Raw genomic sequence first — 13815 nt, forward strand, 5'->3', positions numbered from 1 at the left:
CTTATAAAATGATGACATTTCACAAAGTCACTGTGAGAGAAATCATGATGATTAAAACTGTTTAAGAATCTGATCCCAAACCAGTTTGCACTGGGCTAGACAGCAGCCAACAGTTTCCCCCTCTGACAGTTATATTAAAGGTTTTGCACTTTTCTATTGTTTTGAAGACCCGCAAAACCTGCCTGACTAGTGGCACAAGTGGACAAAAAAAAAATATGTGCACAACAGAGGAAGCAATGACCGTCTCAAACCACCCTGCCAAAGTCAGTGGTGGACAGTACTGATTGGCATAATTTCACCAAGGCTTCTCCTCCTACCCCTCAGGGAAGTTTTGCAAGTTAAAAAAAAACAACTGTGGTTTTTTCAAGCAAACCAAACACATACATGTGCTTGTGGTACTTTTTAAAAACATGGGCAATCTGTCTAAAGCATGACAAGAGGGTCAGGATACACCATTTGGCTTGATAGAATATATGTCTCTTATGTAAACTGAAAAATGAGGAGGAACCTGAGCTCACCTCAAGGATAAAGAACCCCCTATGACTTCTCTTTAAAAATTATATCTTAGCTTCACCCTAAAAATGATCTGTCTGTTTCCAACCTCATAGTGTGTAAGTGTTGACAGTGTGGGCCTTTTCTAAATCTGTACAATCTAAATCTGCACAGCATGGATACAGTTAGTAAGATCTATTTAGGCTGCAGTCAGGCTTGGGGAACTGGCTAAGACTTGGCCCCCAAATATCTGTTTGGATCTTGGAATTTCCATTCACGCACCTACACCCAGATTCATCAAGTGACTTGTCTGACTATGTCCCCACTACTTGGCCTAATTTCCAGAAGTGTTTGCCTGGCAAAGCCCATTAAACTCCACTCACTCTTAGGAGAGAATCCAGGCACTAAAAGCAACCATTTCCCAGTGTGAGTGGTGATACCCCTGGTAACAAGAACAACCCTGGCCTAAGAAAAAGCAAAAAGAGCAAGCAGCAGAAAACAGAGTGAAAGAAGAGAAGGGAAAGCTGGGGAAAGGAGCTGGCAGAAGAGAGGGGGGAGAGGGAGGTTGCGTTTTGAAAAATATTGACACTATAATAACAATTCACTTTAAAAAATCCAAAACCAAAAATCAGACACATTAAATGAATTGTTTTGTTTTTCCACATGTCAGATTGGACCCTGAGGAAGGAAGATCAGTGTCTGGTTAGAGTGAAGGCAGCTGCAAAGGAAGGAAGCAAAAGGGTCTGGCAACATAGGCCCCTCCCATCTCAGTCATCCCTCTGTGATCCACCCCTCTCCCCATGGGTCTCCAGCTTCCTGTGCTTTCCCCTTCCATCACCTGCCCCAGCCCTGACCCCCAATGACAACAGCACTGGATCAAACCACTCTCCTGCTTAAAGAAGCATGGTAGGGCAGCCAACAGGGAGCAGCAGAAACACAAAGGCAGAGTGAGGTATGACTGTAGCAAGAGCTGAGTTCAGGGTCTGCTACATATGCAGCACAAACCATTGTGGATGAAATGCCCAGCAGTGATACTTTTCAATGAAAGAGGTCCAACCATGGTTGTCATGACTGCCACCCTGGTTCAGCATTAAAGCAGGATACATCCAGGATGGATGATGCTTTCTCCTATCTGATGTGAGTTGGGAACATGTCTCTGCTAATTAAAAGTGAGAACTACTGCAAAATTCCTCCTCAGTTCAATCATTGCCAATTTGAGAATGGGCTAACTGTTTCCTGTTTCTGGCTCCATTTCACCTGCATACTGAAACCCAGGAGTCCTGACTCGAGGGGCAGGGAGAGCATTTGATGTAACTAAGACTGATGTCAAATATTTACTAGTGTTGAGGAAATAATGTGTGGTAATGTGTGGTAAAACTAGAAAGAAGGTTTCTGTCTCTTTTGGAGAAGAAAGAATCTATGCAAATAAGCTGGAAAGGGAATGTAGCCTTAGTAGATTTGAATCAAAAGGATATAGGAGCACACTGTGGGCTTAACTATCCTATCACACTGACAGAAAAGCATTCTTATCTCAGCTATGCATATAATGAATAGTGGAAAATGATCCTGGTTTTTAAGTGAAGACACAATGGCTTTGCTCAGACATTTGTCCACAGTTTCATGGTTTACAAAGCTGCACACAAGCACTGTGAATGTGTCCTGCTTCTTCACTGTGGACAAGCACTTCTCCATCCTGGCTTATTAGCCTTGTTGTTTGCTGAACATTAAGCCAGAGTTCCCTGTATTGGACATAACCGAGAATTACGGCTTAATGCAAGCCAGGATTCCCACACCAAAGCCATTACTTGAAGAGACAAGGGTAGGGTACGGTACGAGTGAGTGACCATAGCACCCATCCATAGATTCACAAACTATGGCTTATGAAACCATGGGTGAATGGCAGGATGTGACCAATGAAAGTCCTTATGAGTCCAGGAAAGAGGGTTTACATATATGACTGCATATATATGAACAAATATAGCTGGGTATGTTAATACAGAGTATGCAAGCAAGCACAAACTCGGCTTACATATCTGGCAATGTATACAAATGTCCTCTCGGCTTGGATCCAGAGATTTCCTGTTGAGAACAGAAAAGGCATTTCTGCTTGTGCAAGGCAGCCCTGTTAAATTCTTCTCATTTCCACATCCATAACAATACTCCAGAGTGTACCCTTCCAGAAGCTTCCAGAAGGTCCCTCATTCCTCAGGAGCAGCTTTTCAAGAGATGAAAGGGGGGGGGAGAGTGCCAAGAAAGCCACATTGCATGAGCGGTGTTTTGTTCAGCTATGTTTGACTGCAACCATATATATGTGCATGTGAGTAATATATGTACATGCACACATACATCCACACATGTATATATAATTGTGTGTGAGAGGAAGAGAGAGAATGCGCAGGTGCAGGAGTATGCCCACCTGCAAAACTAGTCAAACATGCAGACATGGAAGTCACATGGTTCTGGGGATCAGCATGTTCATGTGTATGTCTATGGGAACATAAGGAGGAGCTTGCCAATGTGCTGATATGCAACCTGTTCTGAGAGGGGCACCCTCAGTGTCAACAGCTCTGCCATAGTCAGTTACACTTCCTGGCCATTTGCCATGATAGCTGATCCCAACATCCTCCTGCCTCCCGCTCCCCCCAGACACTTTCACGATGCAGGCGATATCCTGGTCAGCCTTTTAGTGCCCTTTGCTGGTTTGGGGTATCCCCAGTGCTGTTAAACTGTGAGGGGTCAGGACTGGTTGCACCCTGAGATGAGTGTTGATTTGTTTCGAAGCCACCTGGTAGCTAGAAGGAAAAGGGGCAGGAATGAAGGTTAAAAGGTTAAGAGGCCACGCCTGCCCTGCTCTGCTCTGCTCCACTTCGTCTGTGAGGAGAAACCAAAGGGGCATTAGCGGAGAGGGAAAGGGGAGACACCCTGTGAGGCTGACCCACCCACATGGACCCTACACCCAGCGGAGAGTGTGCAAGACACCAAAGGCAAGGAACAAACCTCCCAAACATTCCACGCAACACAAGAGAAGGAAAGGAGGGCATATGAGCTGCTGACCCAGGGAGGAGAGACACCACAAACCTAGCCCTTCAGTAGATTGCATTTAGGCTTGCCAGATCAAAATGCTATTGATAAGGGGTGCCATCAATAAGGAGAAACGGATTTCAGTTACCGTATGATTTGTGGGGCTGTTTGGAAATGGGGATTTATTTTTCGAATAAAGGCTGTAATTGTAAATAACAGACACCTTTGCAATGCCCCTAACATGGCAGTTTGCTAACATACAAAACCAGATTAGGGAGTGGCAGCCATAGCACCAGGCTTGTTCCAGCAATAGGAATGAAGCAGATTGGCTCCAAGAGATAAAGGGCCTTCACCATGTTAACAATTTTCCTGCTACTTGCACTCTGTAGTGACCAACTCCTAGTGTTCATCTCAGAAGCCAGAAAAATCAAATTCAGTGCTGCACTCAGTTTATGAACAGAAGACTTGAACAAACAAAATTCACATATTGTTTTGAGAAAAATAATTGCATATCAACTGCTTTCTTCGGAGAAGTTTTCTTAGGACTGTCTCCCACCACATGCCATTTTCCTTCTTTCCAAGGAATAATGCTGGTGCTAAACTCCATTTCAGGTGCCTTGGTATGGATGCAGATGGGTTTGTGCTTAAAAACATGGGAATTGTGGCACAAGCACATTCAGAACGCACATGCCCACACTCAAAAAAACATGCACACACTTAAGGACAGAGCCATCAATATCCCTGTGCTCATTAATTCATCCACACCATGTGAGCATTCATAAAGATACTTCTATAACAGAGGTGTACACACACACACACACACACACACACACACACACTCATACCAGTCTACATACAAGACCTACCCACAAATATTCAAAACATGAATTGTTGCCCTAGCCCCATAAAAATAGCCACAGCTTTTAGTATGCTGTGCTTTTTGCTGGGAAGAGATATCAACTCTGCTACCAACTGCCTGATGCAAAGGCTCACAGAACCACCCCAAAGCACATTTCAGGACACTGAAACATGCATGTGTACACACACACACAAAAGCTTGTGCATATGCACTGCACACAAGCATGAAGATGGTCATACATTTGAGTGTGCATACAAATACACTCTGCCGTTCATATGGGTATACCAACCATATATGCACAGACACAATGCATATATACCCAGGACATGTTAAGTACTAATATACATATCTATTGTCCACATTTGATGCACCGAGTATGTACATATACTAAGGATGAGCCAAATGCTATATCCTCATCAATCACAAACAAGCAAACATACAGTGCACACAAACAGCATGTATTTCAAGCAGCGACACCTTGCATATGCAATCATGTGGGGGTTCAAACACACTGTTGATAGTATCTCTCCTGAGGGTCTGTGCTACTGTGGAGGTTTTGTATTTCTCAAAATTTCAAGGATTTGGGTTGTTGTTGAGGAGAGATGCTGAAATAGTCCTGTTACTGGTGCAGCTATGCTAGCTAAAATCAGCATCAGGTGCTGAAATGGAGGAAGGTTATGGATGGTCCAGCTTGTGCCTTTTTGGCGTCCTCTTTCCTTAGGGCTCAGGTACAGAAAGAAAAGAAAGAGAAACTAAGGCAGTGATCAGCTGAACATGGCGAGTTAGTGGCAGATCTGCAAACCAGGAATCATTTTGCCCGGTTATCAAGGTCCAAACCACTTGAATTAATTCTTTTCTCAGAACCCTGGCATTTTAGTCCACTTCTACTCTAGCCATTGGAAACCCCTGTCCAGCACAACAGACAAAAATGTCAGGGTTCTCTGTTAGTTCCCGGTCTAGCAGGTGTCTCCTCTAAGTGCATCCTATTCCCATGTCTGGGTGTGTATTAGGGGGCCAGCCTGTGGAGTCTCTCTCCTTCCTGGGTCAGGTGGGAATCTTATTTGGAGCAATAACTGAAATAAGATGAAGCATCAGAGTTCAATGAGAAATGGACTCACTGTAGGGGACACAGTCATACTGGACCTCCAGGTACTTGTAGGTGCCAGGGCAAGGGTCTGGAAAAGCATCTGAGCCAGCCACTACGACACACTGTGTCCGATTATTGCACCTGAAAGAGAAGAAAGAAGGGCAGGTTGTTAAGCTACTGACACAAACTGCAGTTTTAAAGGAAACCACTAGGTGGCACTGATTGATACTTAGTATTGCAAATACTTCCTAGAATCTTTGAAAAACTGCTGCACCACTATTTTGTTTGGGATGCAGATTATAATCTCAGGTATGAAGCTGATGCAAGCAGTGAGCAGGCACAACTACTAGTCAGAAAAGCCCTTTATTAACCCCATTCCAGGATTTGTCCACAGAAGACTTGCTGGATGTCAGACACAGCTCTGTGCCTGTGTTAGCTCTGGTTATGGGGCCAGAGACTGTCACCAACATTTGATTGTTGTGATTCTGTATTATATTACAGTATCAGTATATATCAGTATCAGTATTTTTTATTATTATATTGTATTATTTTTATAGTACTCTTTTAACCTAGGGACTTTTAACCTTACAGACTTATTTATGTGCAAACATGACTCCTCAAATTCAAACTAAACTCACAACCTGCAGTTTTTGTACATGTCCATAACCTTATGGGTGTCTGCAGACACCAATGTGAGTGCTAACCATATTCCTCTGTTTGTTCAAAGACGACATCAAATATATTTCTGTGCAAGCGCCCAAGGTGACAACTCCCGTACAATCACTGAGGATTTACAGACCTTCAGACCTGGATGTGGTCTTGCAGCAGTGAGACGTGGTTCTGCCACTCCCTCCCCTGGCACCAGGTAATGGGTCTCTCCAGCCCAGGAACACCCCATCCTGGAAGAAAACCCTGTACTTGCACACCACTGCAAGTCAATCCTTGGGTGTGTGGCGGGGGGGGGGGGGAGGAGAGAATATTATAACCTGGCCCCTGCATGATCAGAAATCCCTATGTGGTGGTTATTTTTATGTTCTCTTAGTATACTGACCCAGATCACAACTGGCAGTTTAAGCAGACAGTCCTCTCAACAGCCAGTTGCAGAATTGTTAGCCTCTCACCCTTGCTTAGGTCCAGAAGTAGAGCTAAGAAGCACTGCCCCCCATTTCCCACTTCGTTAGCTCCTGCCACCTGCTCTCCCTTGAAAGGCTGATGCAACAGGCAAGGGAGGTTGGAAGGGGGACTCCCAGGGGCTGTCGGCTGCCAAAGCAACTGGAGCCGGTATCAACTCAGGCCCCTGGGGCAGGACAGCCACCACCTGCTTCACTGAAGCGGAGTTTGTCAGCAAAGTGGGATGGATGAGAGTTGAGGTGCTGGCGCTTCCAGCTCTGTGTAGCCCCACCCAATAGCTAGTCACTTTCTCAGATGGCGCTGTGCAGAATGCCCATCCGCTGCATGGCTTATCTTTGAGCTATGCGCTCAAAGAAAGTTGTGGCTGCTGTGCTGCTTGCCAGGTCCCCCTGCTGCTGTGCTGTGAACAAAGCTATGGTTTGGCTTAGCATGCTATCTGAGCCTGGGCTTGGGGCTTGTCTCACTCCAAACAAACCAGGAGCTGCAACCAAGGTTTGCTCTTGAATTTGTGGCACGTGCTCATGTTCATTCAGCACACTAAGCCAAACCATAACTTTGCTCACAGTAGCAAGAAGACTGGGAGAGGAGCCATAGTTTGGCTTAGCATTATGCGCAAACACCACCCATTATATTTTGAATTCTTATATTTATTATTATTCATTTGCTTTAATGCAAGCAACTTTGGGTACAATCTGGTAAAAAAACAAAAACAAATGAACACATGCTGTTGACAGGAAAGGAAAAGCAGGCGGTATTGGGCAGGCAGGGAGGCTGAGGTTTGGGAAGTTAAGAGAGCCCTAAAGTACAGTGGCTGAAGGATGAGGGAGACAAAGCAGGCAGCGGGCAGACAAGCAAGAATGGGAGAGAAACGGGTCAGGGGAGGCACACACAGAGACTAATGCAGGTAAGAGGCGGAGGAGATACAAAGGGAAACGAAATGAACAAAGGAGAAAACTGCACCAGGATTTAAAGACAGGCAAAACATCATGCTGTTGGCAGGTTAAAAAATGAAAGGGAGGGAACATTGGAGACTGGGAAACTGTCAGGCAGGAAAGGCCAAAAAGCTCAGGAGTGGGAGGTTTCATATATTGATCTGAACAAAACAGGTCCTATCTTGAAGTCTTATCCAAGCTACATTTGTTTGGTGTTTTGTCTAGCAGCACCTGTGACATCTACCTAACCTTCTTTTTGGCATTTACCTACTGTGCATCCAGCACCTTCATTAAAATATATAGTACCTTTGGCACCACTTAAAGGTTTTTGAAATCTTAAGCAGTAATATAAATACTTTGGGTTCATCTTTTGGCTCACAGAAAGTTCCGCCCATGAAACAGAAGACTACGGGTCCTCAAAAACAAGGAAACTTCAGCTGTCTAAACACCAACATTACTGTACATGGGGAACAGTGAACAAAAAATAAATGTTTTTTAAGCATGGGTTGTGCTTACGGACAGTGTCCGGCATGAATGGCCATTATCACTCCTCAACTAACCCAATGTGTGATAGAATTTGAGGCAAGATTAGAGGAATGAAGCTAACCATATCAAACCAATCCCAATTGGGAATTTTCACTTCTACTGCACTGCAAAGAGTGTATTCTCCTTAGCACTGGAAATGGCAGAAAAACTGCCTATCAACTTAGTATGACTCAGCTTCTGAAAAGAGAAAGTAAAATAACTGCAGCATAAGATGAACATGTTTATTATGTTTGGACTATAAATTAAGTTATCTTGCCAAACCTGCACTAGATCAAAGTTTATGCTAACCTGCCTGAGCTGTCCTTGTAACCTGTTCCATAACTCTCCCTTCAAACTTAGCTGGCTTCATGGCAAATATCACATCCAAAAACAGAGACTTGGCTAATTGTGCTAAAAAGATTTTAGCACACTCTTTTGCCACACTCTTTTCTGCCACTTTCTCATTGTTTAATCCATATATCAATTACCGTATTTACTCCACTCTAATGCGCCATTGAATCAAATGCACACCTCAATTTTCAGAACCTTGAAACAAACAAACAAAAAGTATTTGCTGGTGAATGTAAATGTTCCATCAAATCTAATGTGCACCTTAATTTTTGCAATGTAATTTGGCCAAGAAAGGTGAGCATTGTATTCAAGTAAATAAAGGGAAAGGGACCCCTGACCATTAGGTCCAGTCACGGACGACTCTGGGGTTGTGGCGCTCATCTCGCTTTACTGGCCAAGGGAGCCGGCGTACAGCTTCCACGTGGCCAGCATGACTAAGCCGCTTCTGGTGAACCAGAGCAGCACCCGGAAACACTGTTTACCTTCCCGCTGGAGCGGTACCTATTTATCTACTTGCACTTTGACATGCTTTTGAACTGCTAGCAGGAGCTGGGACCGAACAACGGGAGCTCACCCCGTCACGGGGATTCGAACTGCCGACCTTCTGATCAGCAAGCCCTAGGCTCAGTGGTTTAACCCACAGCGCCACCCGCGTCCCATTCAAGTAAATATGGTAGTTCAATATCAACATGGAAACCTCAAAATGCTAGTAATTTAGGAACATGGCATCTACTAGATCAAATCTTCATTGTGTTAAACATAACTGGGGGTTTTCCAACCTTTTATTGTATAACCATGCATTTATTCATTTTTGTGCAAAGGCTTAAACCTGCTTAGAAGTCACACCCTCTGACCTGCAAGACCTTCCTACAAAAGTTCATCTAGCATGGACTGTACTACTTGTGACAGCACCCCTTGGACTGTGCCATTTCAGAATGCAGGGAGAGGAAAGGGGAAGAGGAACTGCAAGTTTGGCAGTTTCCCCGTAACAAAAATTCCACATGGAGAAGGATGGCACACCAAGGAAAAGAATTCCAGGCCAGGCTTTTGCCTTATGCATTTATTTTCTATGTGAAAGGGTTTTAAAAAATAATAATGCTGGAGCATTCAGGCATGTAATTGCCAACCCACAATTTGAAGTGGTACAGGCTAGGAAGAAACCTATCATATGGTAATTCTGAACAATTAGTTTGGTTTTGAATCTTAGCTGCATGGTCCCTGGTTGTGGTTGCTCCATAATTAGGGATAGCAAAAAGGTACATATTCAAATATTTTTCTTATTACTCCACTTGTTCCAAGGCACTGAAAGGAATTTATAGGACTAAGCCAGGCCTGGACAACTATTAGCCTGTCAAAGAAAACATGACTCCCCAGCCATACATGACAACCTATCAGGGAGGCTCATTAAATTCCCCACTTTTGCTGCTTTCCTGGGAACAAAAGCTATAGGACTGACATACAAGCACCTTGTAGACCACAACAAATGGGTGGTTTATCTCGACATAAACTCTTGATATAAATTCTTAAGAAGAGCCCTGCTGGATCAGAGTGACAGTCCATCTAATCCAACTTCCTGTTTCCTAGAGTGGCCAACTAGATGTCACTGGGAAGCTCACAAGCAGAACACAAGGACAACAGGTTGCTTTGGGGCTTCCCAGAGGCATCTTGTTGGCCACAGGGGGGGAAGAGTGCTGGTCTGGATGGAACAGCTGTCTGATCCACCAGGCATCGTTTGAGGGCCTTGTTTCAGTCAGGGGTTAAAATGCCCTGGGTTCAGGTCTGCACTACCTATAACCCCCCCAACTATGAGCCCCTCACCACCACCTATGAGCCCCTCCCCCATGTACAACTCATTTGTTGACTTCAGCAGGTCTCCTCTGTGGTGTAAATGGATTGTAGATGGGTGTTTAGGCAGCAGATATAGCTGCTTAGCAGCAGAAACTCTGCTTGTATGTATAATTAGTAGATAATATTTGGTAACAGAAATGAAAATCCAAACAGCATGTAAATGCCTTGCTAATGTTATTGGTAACAAATTAAACATTGAATATTGTTTAAAACATTAGTGAGTTTTGCTGCTAAGGGCAATTAGATTTAGCTTGCATTTAAAAAATCTGCTAGCAATCCTCAAAGCTCTCGGGGATTCTTGATTGCCCACTGCTGCTGCTGCTGTTGAAGAAACTCACCAATGGATTTTGATAGAAGCACAAAAAAGGAGAAATAACTTAGTGAGCAGCCAGTCACTACCAAAAGTGAGTAGGAGTGAAGGAAGCCACTCACCAGCCTACAGGGTCTCCGTCAATCTAGAAAGGTGAAGAGCTGTGTGAAAATAGGTGAGATGGAATTTTTGGAGTGGGATGTTCAAGAGGCCACAGCTGCTTAAGTCAAATAATGTATGTGTTTGAGAGAGAGGCAGATGTTTCTGTATAAGGCATACAGGTAAAAATCAATCCAGATACTGCACCAGAACTGGTGATTAATGTGGGGATAAAGAATCTAGCATCATAGTTCTTCATTCCAAAACCATGAAGACCACCCCAGTGTTTACTTTCTAAATACAGAGGTGCCAGGCATCAAGCTGCCCGAAAGCCAGGCCCATACTCCCAAATGTGTAGAGAGCACATGCTCAGAGTCACAGTTTTCCATGTTATAATAACTATATTTGCTCCACTGCTGAGCCCTGGCTCCAAAAACATGTTTTCTGGAACTGAACCCTAATGAAATATGGCTTAGATTAAGCATGGAAAACCCTTTGTGGAGAAAAACCTATGTATTAATTGACTGGTTTTGCAGACCAGTTTACCACATGCCCAGATTGTCTATATGTAATTCTGTGCAAAATGTTACACTAAGTGAGTGGCAAACCTGTGCGCATGAGCAGTCACAACTTGTTAATTCAAAGCAGGCTAAGCAAAACAAAAACCTTCTCAGTAGTGGCGCCCACCCTGTGGAACGCCCTCCCATCAGATGTCAAGGAAATAAACAACAATCTGACTTTTAGAAGACATCTGAAGGCTGCCCTGTTTAGGGAAGTTTTTAATGTTTGACATTTTATTGTGCTTTTAATTTTCTGTTGGGAGCCGCCCAGAATATGTGTGTATGTGTGTATGTATGTATAAAATTATTATTATTATTATTATTATTATTATTATTATTATTATTATTATTATTATTATTCATGCCACTATGAAGCAAGCCCTCTAAAAGCATTGTATGAATCAGTACCTGAGGAATGTAGTGTGCTTTCACTAGCTCTAGTCTTTTGTTTTTGGCAAATGTCCCCAGTAAGTTTTTACAAGAGGGGAGGGGGAAATGAATAGATTCCATTATCATGTCATTGTAGAATTATGTGTGTTTATTGCAACTTCTAACCCCACCCCCTTCAAAGGTAACAATCTGGTTTATATCACACCCTATTCTCTGTTATTCTTCTGTTTTACATACTTACCAAGTCTCTACATGCACATTTCCCATGGAGTTTGTCTGCACTTAGGCTGCAATCCCAGAGGGTCAGACAAGAGCACAACATCCACACTGCTACCCCAATTTTTGGAGGGTTTCTATGGGTGGCCCACCAGAACGCCTAAACTGCATCCTAAATTCTCGGCTTAGAAAGCACTTTGGTGGACTGGTGCAAGGAACTGTTTTAAGGGACATGCATGTTTCTTTTGCATGTGCACTGGTAACAGTTTCCCTTAGGCAGGACCAACACATAAGCCACAAATGGCTTCCCACTCAAAACGAGAAGCTAAGAATCGTACCAAATGAAGGATGCACCTGTTGCTGCCCTGATGGAAGCAGCATCCATATTTAGCAGAAATGCTCCACATGCAAGGTTTTTTTTAAAAAAAACACCAACAACAACAACATGAGGACTTCAGTAAAACCATGTAAAAGAAATAAAATAAAAGAGCAGGTTCTCAGAGTTCCACAGTAAGTGAGTCTACACTGAAGGCTACACTTAAATACTTTGCAACCAGTTCCAAACCACCCTTTGTTTATGTGGAGGCAAAATGAATGACAAATCCAGCCCAATTCGTTTCTCACTTGTCTCATGACAAGTTGCCAGCCTTGCATTTCAGCTGCATTAAACAGTCATGGAATTCACCGCAAACAGTGGCACCTCCTCGCTGGGGTGTCACAGCGGTAGAGTGCCTGAAAAACTGCCTGTAGATGCACTTAATTGTATCCTAAGTGCTTGAGTAACATTATTTACTATATCCTACTAACTAACAATAAATGAAATCATTTTTTAAATGGCTAGTGACAGTACTGCTATTAGAACTTTAAATAATTCAGGTAACCAATCCTGCTCAGCAGGGAAGTAAAATTCGCAGGAGCGCACGACACACTAAGCAAAAGTGAGGGATGAATCCTATGGGTGGGATGGACTACCAAGGAACCAAGCCTGCCTTCTTTCAAGGTGACTTTAGCACAAAGTAACAACAACAACCCAACCTTTCCTGGGTGGAGTTTATTCAGCAAATGTATTTTTGCTGGGTTGGTTGAAGTATGATTCATGTTAAATCTCAGATATTATACTGCTTAACCAAAAGATTCTTGGGTAAGGGTTTCAACACTATTTCTTTCATGTTTGGAAAAAACTTCGCCTTTTGAATTCCTGTCTGTAACACAGCAGTAAATGGCCTGGAGACCAGCAAAATATGGCAACTCGGTTAGGTAAATGGTGCCTCTGTTTTAGTAGTATTTGGTAAGGGACAGAGAGAGATTTTCTAGACTCAGGGATGACCGCTGTGAAAAGGTTTGAAGAATAAGTCTAAGCTTCTCAGTTCTGTGACATAACATTAAGCTCAGGCTGTGACATGAATGTTATATTGGGAAATACATTCCCTATGCATTCCAGTGCAAATCTTTAGATGGAAAGACTCCCCTGGATGTCAGTGTGGTTTGCACACTCTAAAAAAAAAACTTCAGAATATATGCTCATCCAATGGAGCAGAGTGCTGGCATTACCTGCCTGACAGCAACATGGATGCTGCTTACTGGGAGGGATGAGGCAGCAGCGAGGCCAGGGCTGCATGGGCATACTGGCAGAGTGAATGCCGCACTCCTGCCAATGCACCCACATGGCCGTGATATGCTGCTTTCTTATCCCTCCCCCCTGCGGTAAAGGGGAGGCCACTGCTGTGGCTCTGCCCCACCAGGCAAGCTGCTTCTGGAAGTCTCAAGGGAGTTGTTGATGAGGAAAGAACGAACCAGACTGTAAACTGCTGGATGGTAATCTGGGCCAGATGCAGATTGGGACAGCTAGTAATTAATTATTGTTGTTGTTCTTATTACTATTATTGTTTTATAGTTACAGGCCTTTATATCCTGCCCTCCCCATGTTCAATCCGAAATGGCAGCTCAAAGACAACATAATGGGCTAAGAAACTTACTGGAGCTCAGTGGCCACA

The 13815-nt window shown here is 43.6% G+C and overlaps 1 protein-coding gene across 6 annotated transcripts in view; it reads right to left on the reverse strand.

Annotated features, from left to right (window-relative positions):
* ADGRL1 (adhesion G protein-coupled receptor L1) overlaps positions 1-13815 on the reverse strand; it is a 129528-nt gene that overhangs the window by 40350 nt on the left and 75363 nt on the right. For all 6 annotated transcript variants that reach the window (XM_033139697.1, XM_033139693.1, XM_033139692.1 and 3 more), the window contains exon 4: positions 5491-5600. In XM_033139697.1, the coding sequence (XP_032995588.1) occupies positions 5491-5600 (110 nt within the window). The remainder of the gene's footprint in view (positions 1-5490; positions 5601-13815) is intronic.

Source organism: Lacerta agilis, chromosome 2 (assembly GCF_009819535.1).
Source record: "Lacerta agilis isolate rLacAgi1 chromosome 2, rLacAgi1.pri, whole genome shotgun sequence".
NCBI lineage: Eukaryota > Metazoa > Chordata > Lepidosauria > Squamata > Lacertidae > Lacerta > Lacerta agilis.